Source organism: Schistocerca serialis, chromosome 2, assembly GCF_023864345.2.
Source record: "Schistocerca serialis cubense isolate TAMUIC-IGC-003099 chromosome 2, iqSchSeri2.2, whole genome shotgun sequence".
Lineage (NCBI taxonomy): Eukaryota > Metazoa > Arthropoda > Insecta > Orthoptera > Acrididae > Schistocerca > Schistocerca serialis.
This window is the reverse complement of record NC_064639.1, coordinates 714,251,268-714,271,540: the sequence shown is the minus strand read 5'-3', so window position 1 is coordinate 714,271,540 and position 20,273 is coordinate 714,251,268. Positions and strand designations below refer to the sequence as shown.

General features: G+C 41.0%; 1 protein-coding gene across 2 annotated transcripts in view; it reads left to right on the top strand.

The window, feature by feature from the left end:
• Positions 1-20,273, top strand: part of LOC126457900 (LIM and senescent cell antigen-like-containing domain protein 1) — a 75,522-nt gene that overhangs the window by 3,590 nt on the left and 51,659 nt on the right. For both annotated transcript variants that reach the window (XM_050094574.1, XM_050094575.1), the window contains exons 2-3: positions 9,514-9,567; positions 10,895-11,005. In XM_050094574.1, the coding sequence (XP_049950531.1) occupies positions 9,560-9,567; positions 10,895-11,005 (119 nt within the window). In that variant the 5' untranslated portion in view covers positions 9,514-9,559. The remainder of the gene's footprint in view (positions 1-9,513; positions 9,568-10,894; positions 11,006-20,273) is intronic.

Genomic DNA, 20,273 nt, shown 5'->3' with positions numbered 1-20,273 from the left:
GCTAATTCTGAACACGAAATCAAATCTGTTGGCCACAACTGCCAACATCAATATAACTCTTTACCACCACCACCACCACCACCACCACCACCACCACCACCATCACAAACAGCACTCACTCAGGGAGTCCAGTATCACTTAACACTCACTGGTTATGTAGAAATAAGCATTCCACAGTAGAGTGCACCACCATGTACTTGCTATAAGCCCTCTGCAAACACGATACATCTTAAATATGCACCATCATGACGTTACGCAACACAACATGGTTACATCAGTGATCAAAGCAGATGAGTGTATCACATGCTAGAGTTCACCGCATCTAACACATCTAATGATTCCAGTTTGTTAGGTTATGCAGCACTCATCCTTTTTCAGTGCATTTCTTCCATTTGTTTTATTTCATTTTATTTACAGCCCATTCTAGCAAATATATGTACTGAGACACATCTGTTAATTTGTCTACAGAAGCAGCTTATCTTCGAAAATCTGTAATTGGTAGTATATGTTGATCAGAATAACAAAGTGACTGACAGCTATCATAGCAACAACCAATCAGAGCATGAGTTTGGCACACACCTTTCCCCCCCTGTGCACAGTTGTCATATTGCTTTGTTTACTCTGATGGCCAGCTGCAAATGGCAATTGTGGTCTCAACATAATTATTGCCATTTGTTTCATAGGGTTTGTTTCTCTGTTCGGTAATTATGTTTCCTTTACAGAATATGTGAAGCTAACTGGGAAATTTCTTAGTAAAGTAATAAGACAATAACGACCCTGCAAAGCAAACTCAGTTCTGGACATGAAAGGCGAACATATGAATGTACTTCATATGGAACTGCACTACTACTGCTGCTAGCAGAGCTGTATTGCTTGTATATGTAATGGCAAACTGACATCATCTCCTCCTCCTCCTCTCCCTCTCCTCCCTTCCATGCTAAACTGTCTGTGTATTTGTTATTCTGACCCAAGTATAGCACTTTTTTATGTTTCCTGTAACCAATGGTCATTGATTCACAGCACTTACAATCCCTAAACATTATCATTAAGGACCGCCTCAAGTTCACCCACCTTGCTTCTTAAATCTTGTACATTTTAGTGTAGCATTGTTAAACAATCTGTATATTCTGTCTTATGCCCTCTATTTACATTAGCAATGTCTTGTTACTGTTAAGCTTTAGAGCCTCTTTCAGGCTTGATAGTAGTATTGCCCTTCTCATTTGTGTTCATTTCCTGGTTGCTGTTACTCTTACTAGTGATTGACTTCATTTTGTATGCTGCTGATGTTTATTCTGCTGTCACTCCCTGTTTTATTCGTAAAGGGACTATGACTCTCTTCTGGCCATTAACAGGAGTTTGGCCGTAGGTCACTCAATATCGACCCACTGTACTCACACTAATTACTTCTACCAATTTCCTTTTCCCAGACCTTTTGCGATGTAGGCCACACCGTATAAAACCCAGTATATATCATAGTATTGTGTGCAAATGAACTGTCATATGTGCCATTTCCAACATATTAATTTCCTTTTTCTCATGTCCAATATAAAAATCTTAGAGCATGTTCTCTTCCACACTTCTTACCAGCTGCCAGTTCCCAGCCTTCAACTTCCCTCCTTCATTTCTGGCTTCTTTCATCTGTATCAGAAGAGCATAGTTCTTTCTTTCCTGTGCCTTTACCAATATATTGCTACCGTTAATCATGCACTGCTGAGAGAGAGAGAGAGAGAGAGAGAGAGAGAGAGAGAGAGAGAGAGAGAGAGAGACATACATACATACATACAGACAGACGGACTTGTTTTGATAAGAATTACTTCACTAAATAACCTTAAATTTGTTAATTTATACTAATGAGTTGCAATATATGATTATTGTTTTAGCCGTGAGTTCAAAAATGTATGTAAACTAATTGGGAAGAAACTACATGATTTTTTTTATGTTATTTCAGAAAATTTGTGTAACTGAAAAAAAGGAAGTTGTACACAGATTTTTTTTGCTATTGTACACTGATTTTATTGTAGTTAATATAAATGACAAGAACAAGAATAATTAAGTGTTTGTAGGGTTTAAGTGTGTTTACAATTGTGAGTCAATGTAATTTGAGTTATTTGTCCTAAAATTTAAGCCTAGAACCAAGTATTTAGTAGTGACAATGTAAATGAACTATTTCCGACAACTTTCTCAGAGAATGCCCAAACCTCAGTTATAGTGCGTGAACGGATAGTAATACTTGTGTACAGAATGAATTATTTTTGCACATGGAATCGATTTGTACCTAAAACTATGGCCATCTTGGAAAGATGATTTATTTGTTAATAACAGTTTCATCATGAAGGACGCCATAAGCTATTGTGAGACATCTGTTTGCACATCTAGTCAAGTTACCTGAAAATTAAAACTTTAGTCACATTTTGTAAATGTCAGTTTACAATAACTTCATATTTCTAACCTTGTCTAATCCAATTGTACTTTTATATGTTTATATATGTATGTATTATCTCTGTAATATGTCATACTTGTCCTATACAGTTGTGCTGAATGGTCAAAGGACGAATAAATAAATGTGTGAGTGTGTGTGCTGCTCTTACAAATTTTCATTTATTTGGTTAGTGCAACTGGTGGTCTCTTAGAATAAGTTACAGTCAGGCTGTGACTAAAGGTTATCTCTACCATACACTACCTTCCAGGAGTGATAGTCCAGCAATATATGCCCATGTCTCAGGAATAAGAGCTGAATGTTAAGTGATGTGTAGATAAATTTACACATTAATGTAAGAATTTGCCACAAGCATTAAAGTATACACATACTAGTGTGTAAGATATTTCTAATACTGTTGCACCCAAGAATTGTCAGAAACATTCAGTTTTTTTGGCTTTCTTGCACAGACTGCATTACTGTTCTGAAGTAGTGCCAAAGTCAGAAATTACATAGCACTCATGTTATGTGATATAGCTTGGAAAATAGAAGACTAATACTGGCAAAATTGCAGTTTTGTGGTCAGATTGCATGTTATGCTTCAATATTTCAGTCAGCAAGAGTTGTCCCCAACAGGCAAGGTTACATATTTGAGTCCTGGTGTGGCACACAATTGTTATCTGGCAGCATGTTTCAGAGTGAAAGATTCATTCTGTGAATATAATTATGATAAAACTGTGGGGCAATTTTATCTCAAATTACGCAAATCAAGAATGAAAGTGTGACATCACTATTTTTAAAGTTTGCTGAAGAAATATATGTCAAAGTTGCACGTAATACCTCTCCAAAACTGATGATTTGTTAAAATGCTACAGACCTCTCTAAATGAGAGTATTTAGCCGGCCACTGTGGCTGAGCGGCTCTAGGTGCTTCAGTCTGGAACCGCGCTGCTGCTACGGTCGCAAGTTCGAATCCTGCCTCTGGCATGGATGTGTGTGATGTCCTTAGGGTAGTTAGGTTTAAGTAGTTCTTCAGTTTAGGGTACTGATGACCTCAGGTGCTAAGTCCCATAGTGCTTAGAGCCATTGAACCATTTTGAGAGTATTTGTGAAAATGTCATAATGAAAGGGGAAATTGAAAAATTGGAATAAACAAACCAAAAGTGATGGATCTAAATTTATTTTTAATAAATATCTTGTTCCCAGTACTATGACACATGATTCGTACAGACATACTTCTGAACTTTTTATTCATTTCTATTTTATTTATTTATTTTTGTTTGTTTGGAAAAATAAACTGGAAATTTGTAACTTTTTGTGAATTTCAGAATTATTTTTTGAAAAGATGAGTAGTCACAGGATGTTAACTGTCTTGAGAAATGATAAAGTGGAAGGAATACTAACTGTCAGCTATGACATTAATGCTTGAAATTCTTAAACCGTCAAAATATTTTTCTTAGATCTGAAAGAATTTGATTTTTTTGGTTATTTTGAAATTATTTTCTCCAACACCCCCTCCTAAATGTTCTAAAAATTTCATGGTATGTTAGTTGGTCATTGTACTTAGGCAGTGTACAATCAGAGTGGGCAATACTTGTCTGTACAAAATGTTAGAAAATTTCTGGGTAGACCTAGCTCTACTCTCAAGGCCAAAAAATCATAGACACTGAAATATTTCAAGTGATTGCTGATTTTAAGTAAATTTCATGAAAATTGGTATTTCTGACTAAAAATAATTTCTTTATTATATTATAAGTGAGGGGGAAAACAATTCATAATTTTGTTCGAAAGTATTTCATAACAATAATTAGATATAGAATATTTATACCCATTTTTCTTTTTATGATATTATTCACAAATTATTATGGTCTTCTATCATGATTTTACTTCTTCATGACTTTCCGTCAATTAAAATTGCTTGCAATGTAACAGTTAACACTGCATTGTTGAAGGGAGTTCATTTGTTTTTTCCATTTGCTTCTCATTGACCTTGTATAGGCCAAGCGAATTTGCACACGAACAAGAATGTCCCAACAAGAGCAGTTCTTGGGAAATGAGAACGGCGCATTGATCTTTTGATGACAATTTGAAAGCATTGGCAGGACCATGAGGTGTCATAAAGGAGAGGGTTATATCTTACAGCTCATGAGAGAGACTTATCTGTCCCACCCACCACTGATTATCTCACACATAATAAATGAAGTGGCTCACTACAAAGTCTTATAATGCATACTGTGGTCTCTGCATTTCACACACAGTAACAGGCTGCATTTCATGGAGACTTGTTCTTGCAATGTATGTCCCACTCTGGGATGCAACCCAGTAGTGACCTGATTGAATTACTACCACAGGCTTCACAGCAGACCACTCTTCTCTCTTTTGTAAACAGAATTCCCTTAATGTACTTTCATTTAGAATTAAAAGTTTCATGTGTGTTACTAATATTGATGATGATGATTATTAGTGTGTTAGGGCGCACAACAGCGAGGTGATCAGCGCCCGACTAATATTGAGATGGTGTGTACAAATCCAGCAGCATCTCTTATAGCATCAACAGCTTCATGCTGGAGATTAATCCAGAGACCTCATGCACCATCCCATGCACTTTTTCCATGACCTGTAGCTGCAAATATCCATTTTTTTGTCTTAATTCCTGTACTACAGTGTTAACTAAGCTCATAAAGCTGAAAGTGATTTTTAAAATGAGATGCTGCGCCATCAGTCATATACACGTTTAAGAAATGCGTAAGCTCTAGATGCTATGTCATCAGTTGTCATGCTTACAGAATAGCATGCATGTGCACTGTCATGAATGAGATCATCACTGATAATAGGAAAACAGTGTGATGCTCCAAGGAAGTGAGCAACACATGTGAATATTGATAACTGTGATGTGTGCCAGTGGTAAGTTACAATTTCGTTGTGCAAAGCAACAGACCAGTTCCAAGCAAAGTCGAAATGAAGAACTAATGTGTCAGTATGACACATCCCAGGATGTGGCTGATTTTACTTCTGCTGTGGCCTGTCTATGAATCCTCTGGATATGATGGTGAGCTATTCCTTTCATGACCCAGTGCCTAACCTCTATATCAAACTTCTCTGGCTCTACTGTCCTCTTCACCAACTCTCCCCTCCCCCCCAAAATGCATAGGTTATGTCACTGTCTGTATCCTGAAGATGTAATGTTTCAACAGCCATCACTTCAGCACCAGGACACATTGCACACTCCTGGAACCAACATTTACAGCTCTTGACATGTACACAAAAGCGTGAGGTCCATCTCTGTGTACTTCTTTCGTGTGACACTGTTTATGACGAAACAAACAAGTTTCAAAATACTGCACTAAATGCTTCCTGGCTGGCATTTTACCCACTTTGGTTGCAAGGAGCAGAATTTTGAGAGACCAATTTTTAAATGTGGGTTCTCCTTTTTTATTAGGAGATATGCTTCTCTTATTGATCTTGTCATATACATTTTTATCTTTTTAACTTTTTCATCATTTGACTGACAGAGATAACATCAACCTGGTTAGGACTTTGCTGCAATCTTTGTCATCACTTAGGTAATTAATATTCCAGAGCACCATAAGCATATCAGTTGTAATGGATACCCATAGCAAGAATTGGGTATTCCAAAATACGTTTGTCATTCTTTATTTTACAAGCTTTTGAAATCTAATAATGTGAGGAAGTGGGTATATATTTCTATATCTGCTGCTTAGAGTAGCTACCTGGTGTTAGTGCCAGTAAATGTACCTTCTCAGTATAGGTGGTTCCTGAGATAGCAGTATTTGAAACCACACATGACATTTCATGAACATATCAATATCTTCAGGTTCTGCACCAAGTGTATCTACATTATACACTACACAAAGTTTTGAAGATGTTGCTCATATAAAACTTGTTTTAGTTCTTCCCACTTTTCTTTTTATATACTATTTTCTTCTTGCACTTCTTACCTTTCCTGTTCGTTTAAGGGGGGATGTAGTAAGGGCTACAACATAAATGCTAACATTTAACACATCAGCAGCTTTTCGCCCAGGAATATAAACATCTGCGCTGTCTTCTTCAGTTTCACATTCAGGTGATGGTGATCATTCAGGTGGGTTCTCACTAAATTTCTTCTTGTAGTGAATGTAGTAATTCCTGTACAATGGATGTGGTGCTAATACTGGTACTCGAGTACAAAGTCCGCAGCTCATGGTCCACTGGCTAGTGTTACTGCCTGTGGATCACGGGGTCCGGAGTTCGATTCCTGACTAGGTTGGGGATTTTCTCTACTTGGGGGACTGGGTGTTTGTGTTGTCCTCAACATTTCATCATCATTCATGACAGTGGCTAGAGTGGACTGTGTAAAAAATTGGGGCTTTGTTCGGGTGCTGATGACCGCGCAACAAACCAAACATCACCACTTGAGCACCAAGATATTTCTGCAATATCTGAATGTCCAACAACTGTAAAGTGTTTTTCAGTTTTCTTAAACGCTACCTTCTTGTGTCTTTTTTTCATAATTCACATGCCTCACTCTTTCACTACTGTATTTTCTCACTGGCATTGTATTTAACAAAAAATTCACACCAAACAGAAAACTCGATGCAGAATAGTTTATGTGCAAGTTCTCACTCGTTTGTTATAAATAGAAGAGCACCGGAAACAGTGTTGCCAACATGTGCATTTTACATTAGAAATTTTGTGTTGCAAAATATGCAGAATGTTGAAAAAATTTTTAACGCTTTACACAGAAAAATATTGCCCACAGTGTTTGCACTGCCTACTAACATATTAACCAACAATATTTTGTGTAATTCTCAAAAGTTTTTGGATGGGGTTTTTCGAATGAATAATTCATTAAAACTTGTAAAAATGCAATTTTTTATAGTTTTAGTAGTAAATATTCACATAATACAGATAGCTGGCGCTGAGAAGATACTTTTTATAACTACAACACTAGTATCTGGTAACATGACAGAGAAGATAGCGTCCTGAGACTTTCCAAATTAGGTAAAAAATATTTTAAGTGGAAAAAGTAATTTAAATTTCGTGTTTTTATCTTCAATTTGTAAGTTAAAGGAAGCCAATAAGTGTGGGCATGTCAATTAAATTTCAACACACTAAGAGGGAACTTTAACACTAAACATCTGCCAGGTCTCCAGTACTTTTGCTTTATTTGTTATACTTTTTGTTCTCTACTTTTTTGTACGAGTTACTTACAAAATACACATATTTCAAAGGGCTGTACCATTTACGAAAATTAAAGTAACATTTATGATATAGAGGTCTAACATATACTCCTGTGATTTAGTGCCTCTTTCTGTTGGTGTATACTCAAGACGGTATACAGTGAAATGCCTTTGGCGATAAGTACACACACTTACAAAAATACTTTATGCAACAACAAATAAAAAATTGTTCTTCCAATTAGATGCATCCAATCACACATGATTTTCACTGCAGAAGAATGCCCCATCACTTGAATACACGTTTTATCGTGAGCACTGTAGCTTTAATGAAAGAGATTTTTTACAGTTGTATCACTATGACCTGATGCATTAATATGTGACTTCTTCTGTTTATATTTATTGAAATTGTAAGATAATCTAATTTATTTATTTAATTTTGTGTACTCTTGACAGCTTGGTTTTGTACAACAACCATTTTGTAATGAGGCACCTTGAAACTGATAGCATGAGAAAGGAAAATATAGTAAAAATTGCAGATTTAATGGAATTATTACCATTAAATGAGTGAATTTTTTTATGCATGCAGCTGTTGTCTTTACAGTACATTATTACATGAGAACTAATTGATATCAGTTTCCACCTACAACATAGCTGATTCCTATATTTGTCACACTGCACAGGAAGGCTACTAACACTATAGAGCTATGCAAACTACAATAAAAATACAGAGGGAACCAATGTTTGAGAATGATATTGTACAGAGAACTAAAAAATAAACTTTTCCTTGAGCTACACAGAGGTCAAAAACAGACAGAGAAAAGTAAAGTAAGAAATGCAATTTAGGTGATACAGTCACTTTTAGGGAACACAAGGATATGCTGTTTTTTCGCTGCAGTGTTTCTTTAAATGGAGTTGTAATGACAAAGACATGGGCCAAGGTGCACTTGGCCTAAAGCTCGTGGATTTATAACCAGTTTATGCCTAAGAAGAATATGTCATATCACTACGAGATCGTGTGCGTGTATATGAAAAAGATTTCATGGAGTAGCTATCCAATTTAGAAACGCCTTGTTCTGTAGTGAAGAGGGGAGAGAAAAAAACTGAGAAGTGAAAGTAGTTAAATATATGAGTCTTGGTATAGAACTTTTTTTTCTCTGGAAAAAGTGTGGCCTGGTCACCGTTGCCTTTGTGGATAACCATCAGATTATAAACTTGAAGTGTCAGTCCTCTTCCAACAACTACAAATTGCACAGTGTTTTGGAGTCCACATTAAATTGTATGTCCCCCTCTAACTGGCTGGGAAAGTCAATTAGTAAGTTGGAGGAAGGCAGTGTAACACCACTTTAAATAGGACTATACCTAGTAAAATACTGTAGCGCTCAAGCCAATCTTTGGGTTAAGGGCAATTTTACCTTTACCCTCTGAAAAAATACTTAATATGACTGTAAATACTGTATTGCCTAAGATAGATCAGAGTAATGTTTAACAAGAGCTGTTGGGCAATTGACACTTCTGCTTTGAATATGCTCTACTTTAACAAGCAGAATTTTTTTCATTTTACAGTAAATGCTCTTTATTTAATCATATAATGTAAAACATTCTTAAATTGTGAGCACTATGATTCTTGCCCCAGTCACAAATATCATTGTCATATCTATGAATGTAGGGAAATGGATCTGTGGACACAAAGAGAAAAGTGGAAAAGTCTGGTAAACATTGATTTGGTCTTGTTTCTTGTAGCAATACAGTAACCGTTAGGGAAAAGTAGAGAAAAGAGATGGTTATGTAGTCATTACACCTATTAACCAATGCATATATATGTAAAAAATTAAAATATGAATCATGCATAACCAGTTCTGCTTTACTTAATTGATAGTCATATTGGTCTACATGTTTTTGAAAAACATTTTCATTCCAGGAGTTCAGCATTTGTTTTGTTACTGGTGGAAGAGTGGAATCTACCAATGCCAGGGTCAGTACAAAGACTCATTTACTATGATCTTTTAATTTTAATTGATTAATAATTATTATACATGTTCACATTTGAATGTTTGTTTAATCTATCTACTCTATCGGAAATTAACTACTCATTGTGCTTTTATAACTTGAATTGATGCTACGTTGTTTATCACTTATATAAATAGATGTGTGATTAAGCCCCCCCTCCCCCCCCCTCCCCCCCCCCCCCCCTCCCCAAACTGCCACACACAAAGTATTTGAGGAATTGGCATTGGGCTGACATATATCTAACTGTACAAAAATTTATCCACAGTGAAGCCAGCAAAAATAATACCACATTTGTTTTGCAACCGTGCAGGAAATTTAACCTCTAGCACAAGAGATAAATGCTTTATATACACTTGCAGTTGTCTGCTCCATATAACTCCAAAGTAATTATTTCGAATTTTATTCATTTTTAACACTCTATACATTATTGGAATTCCTCTCTTCATTGTTGGACCATTTTCAAAAACAACTCTGCATTCCTTCGCAGTTTCCTCGATGAAAACTGTTCATAGTTATGTTGTGCTTACTTATCTCTGCAGTTGCTGCTTATCAAAGTATTTACACCTTACACTGATAAAAGGACTGAGGTGTGTTTACACAGTGATATGACTTTTTATGTGTAGACAGATGGTCAAGAGACATATTGCCCCAATTATTACAATATTTGCATACAGTATTTTAGTTATAATCTAATTTTCACTCTTTTAATTTTGACTAAGAATCTATTATACCTCTAAACATCAGAAGAGGAGATTGATCATGGAAACTAATAACTTGTTAATTAACCAGAGTTCTTTATATCGGCGAAGAAAAGAGAAGTCTCCTGATAGTAGAAGTTATACTAACTATAACACTTCAGTAGAAAATAATCAAGTGACACTGTCTGATTTTGTGAACAAGGTTTATTTGGATTCTTCTGAAAAGGATAGAGATAAACGTGTCCAGAAACATGGGGAAAGGTACTAATGAAATGTTTTCACTTTTTTATTCAAATTTATAAAGGTGTTTGATTTTCGAATAATCTGACTATATGTCTTCATGAATCAAACTGTCAGTTGCCATGCTGTATTATACAGTTATGCCAGTGTTTTATTCAGTTGGTTTCCATGATTGGAAATAAGGGATTTTCAACCATTGTGCTGTCCAAAAGATTTTTTTATGATTTGAAACTTCAAAACTTAAAAATCTGTTTGTTAAATCTGGACATAAGGATCTAGTTGTCATAATTATGACCACAATTCTTTTTCTGATCAAGTTTGTTTTTTAATTCATTATTAAACTTGATATTACAGTGTCAGCATGCCTCTTGAAAATATGTTCTGCTCCCGCTGTGGGGAGGGATTCGAACCCCACGAAAAGATAGTGAACTCACATGGACAACTTTGGCATCCACAGTGTTTTGTGTAAGTTACATGTTGTTTTGTGGTTGAATAAGACATTATCTTATAGATATTTACATCCATGTTTAGTGGAATATGTAGTGTGTAACAAGAAGGGCTTGTGGCATGTGGAGAGAGCATTCATGACAAAAATTTGGCACATTACCGACCTTTCATCCTTCCCATATCTGCTACTTCCATTGCTCATTACAGGAGCTATGACAATTATACAAGACCACATATCAAGCAAAGATGTCATATAATTCAATAAAATTCACATGTTTTACCAGCATTCTTTGATGAAGCCTTGTTTATATTGTGATAAGCAGTAAGCTTTTGGTGGTGTATGCATTGATAAAATTCAAGATTTTATTTAATGTGAAACATTATTCAGGATGTGACCATTTATGTAAATTTTTTTTTTTTTTTAAATTGCTAAGCTGCTGCTGTTAAGTAATATGAACTTTTGTGAGATGAAGACATAATTTACATGGTCATTAAAAACATGTTCACACTGCCAAATATGAGTGATGGAGTAGCGGAATGGGCTTATAATTGACTCACACAACAGTTTAATGCACGCTTGTACTCACATTAGAGAAATTTGCAATGAAGCTTTCTTTTCAATATCTGCAGCTTCATCCAACCTGTCTCTTTAGTTTTATTTGTGGATAAAGATGTAAGTTTATTTGCCTGTATTTCCATTTAATTTCTTAGTAATTTAATTGTGTAGATTAAAAATCTACTCACCAAGTGGTGGCAGAACACACACATAAAAGGAGGTTATAATTAGGCAAAGTTTTGGAGCCAATGGCTCCTTCTTCAGACAGAAGGTTGAAGGGGAAGGAAGAGGGGTGAAGGGAAAGGACTGGAGAGGTCTAGGAAAAAGGGGTAGATTTGGGAGAGTCACCAAGAATCGTGCGTCAGGAGAGACTTACCAGGCAGGATGAGAAGAAAAGACTGATTGTTGGGGACTGCATCGGATGAGATTTGCAAACCTGAGAGATTAAAGGTGGAAGACAGGGTAATATGTAAGACAGAGATTACTCCATAAACATCATGCATGAGTTAATAAGAGTGAAAAGCTAAGTGCACTGTATGTGACAGAGGTGGGAGGGGTTTGGTGAATAATAGACAGGTAAGACAATCAAAGATGCAGAAAACTAATACAGAGTGAAGAAAAGAGTAGTTGCTGTGAAGAAATGCTGAGACGGAAGAAACTACTATAAAATAAGGCCAGTTGGGTGGTGAGAACCAAGAACATGTTGTAATGCTAGAATGCTAGTTCCCACATGCAGAGTTCTGAAAAATATTTCGGCCCTTATGTGATGGTCCCATCTTGGGTTTGACCACCATATTTCAAAATTATTCCGAAGAGCAAGCCAATTGGGGAAGGGCACCTTACTTGGTGCGTTGTGTCCATCGTATATTGAGACCTTTAGCCAGGTTATTTGTCGTTGCATTGCAGTCCCGCTCGCTCACCATCTCTTGGGTGAGGATACATTTCTGAGTGCGATCTCCGCCATGCACTCTGCAGTGTCGCTTTCTGCACTGACGACGACCATGGACCACTTGCCGCCTAATATCCAGCACAGTAGCCAGTCCATTGTGGTGAGGCCGCCATGTATCCTGTTGGTTGTAGCCCCCTGACAACACAGGGATCACTCTACTGATGCCTGCGCCGTTAACTCCCCACATATGCCAAGGAGTAGATGCCTATCTCCCTGGGGATTGGGACTCCTGGCAATGGCCATCCTGCCAGGTGGCCCTTGCTGTGGCTGCGTGGCATCCGTGGGGAGGGCCCTTGGTCGGAGTAGGTGGCATCAGGGTGGATGACACGCAATGAAGCGTGGCACATCTTCTCTTGCTGGTGGACAACCACCAGCAGTCTCTAAGCATTCGAGGGCTCACTTCAATGCAAACATCTATGACCCCAAATCATTCTCCTCCCTGGCCACACCATGGGAGGAACAAATGGCTATGAATGACAGCGAGACGTATTTGCCCTGGTATCTAGTCTGTACGAGAGCTTTGTGTCCATAAAGCCTCAGTTCTTTGTAGAGCAATTAGAGGACAAGTTTGGGGAGGTGGAGGACTTGTCAAAAATGCAGTCCAGGTCAGTTTTGATAAAAACAGCATCCTCTGCCAAGTCACGGGCATTACTCGCTTGTAAGAAGCTGGGGGATGTTTCTGTTACTATCACGCCCCATAAAAGCTTAAATATGGTCCAGGGCATTATCTTCTACAGGGATCCTCTTTTACAGTCCGATGACAAGCTGCGTGCCAACTTAGAGCAATGAGGTGTCCATTTCATCCGGCGCGTCCACCGGGGTCCGAGGGATAATCAGATTGCCACCAGTGCCTTCATCTTGGCCTTCGAGGGTGACACATTACCTGAGAAGATGAAGGTGATGGTCTACTGCTGTGATGTTAAGCCATATATCCCTCACCCGATGCGGTGCTTCGAGTGTTGGAAGTTTGGCCATATGTCTTCCCGCTGTGCTTCCAGCCTCATATGTCGTGATTGTGGTCGTCCATCCCATCCCGATACTCCATGTGCCCCACCTCCCATCTGTGTGAGCCGCGGAGAGTACCATCCCCCTTGCTTGCCGGACTGTAAGATTCTACAGAAGGAACGGAAAACAATGGAATGCAAGACCCCGGACCGACTGACCTACACTGAGGCTAAATGGAAATTTGAACTGCTTCATCCTGTGCGCATGACGTCATCTTATGCCGCCACTGTTGTCACTCCCGTTACAGCTCCATCCATTGCACCACATACAGTCAGCTCTCAGAGCCGAAGGACCACATCTGCCCCCTTGATGGTGGGGGGCACTTCCCTCCCTGTTGCTGCCGCACCACCTACCTTGGGAGCATCACCCCCTCAACCATCGGGGACACCAGTCCCCACTTCTAAGCCGGAGAAGCATAAGTCTTCTTCGAATTCTCTCGCTACGAAGGGATCCCTTGGGTCACTCCCTTCCCAGGTTCCTACCAGTGGCAAACCAGACACCCGTCAGGGGCTGAAGAAGCCCCAGGTAGCTGGTCGTAGGGCTTCTCAGTCCTCTTCAGTCCCAGAGACTGAATCAAAGAAGCCCTCCCAGCAAGGGCAACTGAAGGAACAGCGTGAGAAATTGAAATCAAAGACCCCTAAGACCAAGAAAATGGTGGTGGCACCCACTCCACTGCTACCTACAAGCTCTGCATCTGAGGTCGCGGTGGAGATCTGGCGTCCGCTGAGGACCTAGATCTTGCCGGTCCCTCAGACGTGATGGATGTCACTCCCATCGGTACTCAGTCGGTGGCAGCAGGTGACCCAATGGCGTAACCTGCCTCCTCGGTCCCTTCACACCTTTCTTGACCATGGACAATGTCATCCTCCAATGGAACTGCAGCGGTTTTTTCCACCATCTTGCTGAGCTCCGACAACTTCTCAGCCTTCACCCTTTCCTCTGCATTGCTCTTCAGGAAACTTGGTTTCCGGTGATGCGAACTCCCGCCTTCCGTGGCTATCGGGGTTGTTATAAGAACCGGGCTTATGAGAGGGTATGTGGTGGTGTGTGCATCTACGTCCTTCACTCTCTTTACAGCGAGTCTGTCCCTCTACAAACACCTATAGAGGCTGTCGCTGTTCGGGTGTGAACACCTCAGGCTGCAACTGGTCTGCAGTCTCTACCTTCCACGGGATGGTGATGTCCCACAGCATGTCCTGGCTGGGCTGATAGACCAATTGCTGCCACCTTTTTTGTTACTGGGCAATTTCAGTGCCCATAATCCTCTGTGGAGTGGATCAGTGGCAAGAGGACAAGGCAGCATCATTGAGCAAATATTGTCACAGCTCGACCTTTCTCTTTTAAATACTGGTGCCTTCACACATTTCAGTGTGGTACATGGCATGTACTCAGCCATCGACCTTTCGATCTGCAGTCCTAGCCTATTACCATCTGTCCAATGGAGTGTGCATGATGACTTGTGCGGTAGTGACCACTTTCCGATCTTTCTGTCACTGCCAAAGCATCACTCTTCTGGCGCCCCTGCAGATGGGCTGTGAATAAGGCTGACTGGGACTAGTTCACCTCCATTGCCACTATTGAGCCTCTTACCAATGATGCCATTGATGCGGTGGTTCACTCGGTCACCACTGGCATCATTACTGCCACAGAATCTGCCATTCCCTGTTCTTCTAGATCCCTTCGGCAGAGGACTGTGCCTTGGTGGTCGCCCAAGATCGCCGAGGCGATTAGAGATAGCAGGCGGACACTCCAGCGTCACAAAGTGGCATCCCTCGTTGGAACACCTCATTCGTCAACATAAGCAGAAGTGCTGGGAAAGGTATGTCTCCACCATTGGCCTCCGTACCTCTCCATCGCAGGTTTGGGCCAAGATCAGGCGACTCTATGGCTATCGGACCCTCGTCAGTGTACCTGCGGTTCCACTGAATGGAGCTTTCTGTACTGACTCAACACAATTCCAAACCACTTAGCAGAGCATTTTGCTCAGAGTTCTGCTTCTGCGAATTACCCACTGGCCTTCCACTCCCTGAAAGAGCGGTTGGAATGTTGGAGCATTTCATTTCACACGTGACATCCTGAATCATACAATGCTCCATTCAGTGAGTGGGAATTCCGAAGTGCCCTAGCCACTTGCCGTGATACGGCTCCCAGGCCAGATCGCATCCACTGTTGAAACCTCGCAAGCACCCATTGGAGGTGGACAGCGGGGCCTTCTCGCTCCATCTCAGGGTGGGTTCCGTAAGGGTCGCCCTGCCGCCGATAATGTGGTGTGCCTGGAGTCTGCCATCCGTACGGCCTTTGCCCTCTGTCAGCATCTGGTCGCCATTTTTTTTGACATGCGGAAGGCATACGATACGACATGGCGACATCACATCATCTCTACACTTCATGGTTGGGGTTTTCGGGGTCCGCTCCAGATTTTCATACAAAATTTTCTGTCGCTTCGTTCCTTCCGCGTGCAATTTGTGGCCTCCCATAGTTCTTCGCGAGTTCAGGAGAATGGGGTACTGCAAGGATCTGTCTTAAGTGTCTGCCTCTTTTTAATTGCAATTAATGGGCTAGCTGCGGCGGTGGTAACGTCTGATGACTTCTGCCTTGCTTTAGCTCCACTGTCATTGCAGCTGCTCAATGGCAACTGCGGGGCGCTATCCGCAAGACGCAGTCTTGATCTGTAGCGCATGGCTTCCGGTTTCCAGCTGCCAAGACCTGCGTTATGCATTTCTGCCAGCGACGCACTGTTCACCCTTAGCCACGGCTTTATCTTGACGGCGAACCTCTTGCTGTGGTGGAGACGCATCGGTTTTTGGGATTGGTTTTTGATACCCAGTTGACTTGGCTCCCTCATATTTGGCAGCTTAAACAGATGTTCTGGCGGCACCTTAACGCTCTCCATTGCTTGCGTCACACCAGCTGGGTTGCTGATTGGTCTACCCTGCTACGACTGTGCCAGGCGTTAATTCAGTCCCGTCTAGATTATGAGAGCCTGTCTTACGGTTCGGCATCTCCTTCCGCATTGCAATTGCTGGACCACATCCTTCACAGTGGGATCTGACTCGCCACTGGAGCTTTCCGGACAAGCCCTGTCAACAGCATACTTGAGGAGGCAGGTGTCCCTTCGTTGCAGTTCTGGTGCCAACGATTACTGGCTGCTTATGCTACACACGTTTGTAGTTTGCCCGGGCATCCCAATTATCGTCTCCTGTTCCCTCAGTCCATCTTCCGGAACGACAGCCCCAGTCAGGGTGTACGATTGCGGTTCACGTCAGAGCTCTTCTCTCTGGGCTTGAGATTTTCCCTCTCCCACCTCTTTTCCGGGCCCCTCTGCATATACCCCTGTGGAGTGTGCCCCACCCATGCCTTCGGCTTGATTTGACACAGGGCCCGCAGGACTCAGCCCCTCCTGAGGCCCTCTGCCACCACTTTCTTTCAATCCTTGCTGCATTTCAAGGCTCTGACGTTGTCTACACTGACGGTTCGATGGTTGCTGGTTGTGTCGGTTATGCTTTTACTCTAGGGGATCATTATGAACAACACTCCTTGCCAGCTGGCTGCAGTGTTTTCACTGCCGAGCTGGTCGCCATCTCTCGCGCCCTAGAGTATCCGCTCCTGCTCATGTGAGACCTTCATTATCTGTAATGACCCCCTGAGTGTTTTATGAGCTATCGACCAGTGTTTCCCTCAGTCTCTTCTGGTGATGGCTATCCAGGAGTCCCTCCACACTCTTGCCCGTTGTGCGGCCGCTCTGTGGCCTTTGTGTGGATCCCGGGTCATGTCGGCCTCCCGGGAAATGAATGTGTTGACATGCTGGCCAAACAGGCTGTCGGTGCACCAGCCTTGGAGATTGGCCTTTCGGAGAGTGACCTCAGGTCAGTTTTGCGGCAGAAGGTACTTCGCGCCTGGGGTGAAGAATGGAGCACCCTTCCTTCACCCAATAAACTTCGGGCTATCAGAGAGGCTACGGGTGCATGGTGCTCCTCCTTGCGTGTCTCTCACAAGGACTCTGTTGTCCTCTGCCAGCTGTGCATTGGCCACACCTCGATAACACACAGCTATTTATTGCGCCGCGAGGACGCACCTTTATGTCGCTGCGGGTCAGCTTTGACAGTGGTCCACATCTTGTTGGACTAATCGCCTACAATTTTAGACTGGGGTTTTTGGTGCGTTTCTTGGTGATTGACTTTTCCTTTTTTGTTTCTATGGTCGGCCAACCACTGTCACACTCGGTGTGATTTTAATTTCTTTTGTCTGGTCTCTGTCTTTCTTGTCCTGTGTCGTATCTTGTCATCTCCATTGTTTGTTCTTATTCTTTGTGGGTGTTTAAAGTTCGTGGAAAAAGGGACCGCTGGACCTAGTAGTCTGGTCCCTCCAATCCCACAAACCAACCAACCAACCAACCAACCTGGTACGTCACGTACTAGCTGTCTGTAAACACTGTTTGCCCTTTTACATTGCCATGACTACCACCAAATTATCAATTAGGATGAATGGGCATAGGCAGAGGCTGTATACTCGTGTTGTTGTTGTTGTGGTCTTCAGTCCTGAGACTGGTTTGATGCAGCTCTCCATGCTACTCTATCCTGTGCAAGCTTTTTCATCTCCCAGTACCTACTGCAACCTACATCCTTCTGAATCTGCTTAGTGTATTCATCTCTTGGTCTCCCTCTACGATTTTTACCCTCCACGCTGCCCTCCAATACTAAATTGGTGATCCCTTGATGCCTCAGAACATGTCCTACCAACCGATCCCTTCTTCTGGTCAAGTTGTGCCACAAACTTCTCTTCTCCCCAATCCTATTCAATACTTCCTCATTAGTTATGTGATCTACCCATCTAATCTTCAGCATTCTTCTGTAGCACCACATTTCGAAAGCTTCTATTCTCTTCTTGTCCAAACTATTTATCGTCCATGTTTCACTTCCATACATGGCTACACTCCATACGAATACTTTCAGAAATGACTTCCTGACACTTAAATCAATACTCGATGTTAACAAATTTCTCTTCTTCAGAAACGATTTCCTTGCCATTGCCAGCCTACATTTTATATCCTCTCTACTTCGACCATCATCAGTTATTTTGCTCCCCAAATAGCAAAACTCCTTTACTACTTTAAGTGCCTCATTTCCTAATCTAATTCCCTCAGCATCACCCGACTTAATTAGACTACATTCCATTATCCTTGTTTTGCTTTTGTTGATGTTCATCTTATATCCTCCTTTCAAGACACTGTCCATTCCATTCAACTGCTCTTCCAAGTCCTTTGCTGTCTCTGACAGAATTACAATGTCATCGGCGAACCTCAAAGTTTTTATTTCTTCTCCATGAATTTTAATACCTACTCCGAATTTTTCTTTTGTTTCCTTTACTGCTTGCTCAATATACAGATTGAACAACATCGGGGAGAGGCTACAACCCTGTCTTACTCCCTTCCCAACCACTGCTTCCCTTTCATGTCCTTCGACTCTTATAACTGCCATCTGGTTTCTGTACAAATTGTAAATAGCCTTTCGCTCCCTGTATTTTACCCCTGCCACCTTTAGAATTTGAAAGAGAGTATTCCAGTCAACATTGTCAAAAGCTTTCTCTAAGTCTACAAATGCTAGAAACGTAGGTTTGCCTTTCCTTAATCTTTCTTCTAAGATAAGTCGTAAGGTCAGTATTGCCTCACGTGTTCCAGTGTTTCTACGGAATCCAAACTGATATTCCCCTAGGTTGGCTTCTACTAGTTTTTCCATTCGTCTGTAAAGAATTCGTGTTAATATTTTGCAGCTGTGACTTATTAAGCTGATAGTTCGGTAATTTTCACATCTGTCAACACCTGCTTTCTTTGGGATTGGAATTATTATATTCTTCTTGAAGTCTGAGGGTATTTCGCCTGTTTCATACATCTTGCTCACCAGATGGTAGAGTTTTGTCAGGACTGGCTCTCCCACGGCCGTCATTAGTTCCAATGGAATATTGTCTACTCCGGCGGCCTTGTTTCGACTCAGGTCTTTCAGTGCTCTGTCAAACTCTTCACGCAGTATCGTATCTCCCATTTCATCTTCATCTACATCCTCTTCTATTTCCATAATATTGTCCTCAAGTACATCGCCCTTGTATAGACCCTCTATATACTCCTTCCACCTTTCTGCTTTCCCTTCTTTGCTTAGAACTGGGTTTCCATCTGAGCTCTTGATATTCATACAAGTCGTTCTCTTATCTCCAAAGGTCTCTTTAATTTTCCTGTAGGCGGTATCTATCTTACCCCTAGTGAGATAGGCCTCTACATCCTTACATTTGTCCTCTAGCCATCCCTGCTTAGCCATTTTGCACTTCCTGTCGATCTCATTTTTGAGACGTTTGTATTCCTTTTTGCCTGTTTCACTTACTGCATTTTTATATTTTCTCCTTTCATCAATTAAATTCAATATTTCTTCTGTTATCCAAGGATTTCTACTAGCCCTCGTCTTTTTACCTACTTGATCCTCTGCTGCCTTCACTACTTCATCCCTCAAAGCTACCCATTCTTCTTCTACTGTATTTATTTCCCCCATTCCTGTCAATTGCTCCCTTATGCTCTCCCTGAATCTCTGTACAACCTCTGGTTCTTTTAGTTTATCCAGGTCCCATCTCCTTAAATTCCCACCTTTTTGCAGTTTCTTCAGTTTTAATCTACAGGTCATAACCAATAGATTGTGGTCAGAGTCCACATCTGCCCCTGGAAATGTCTTACAATTTAAAACCTGGTTCCTAAATCTCTGTCTTACCATTATATAATCTATCTGATACCTTTT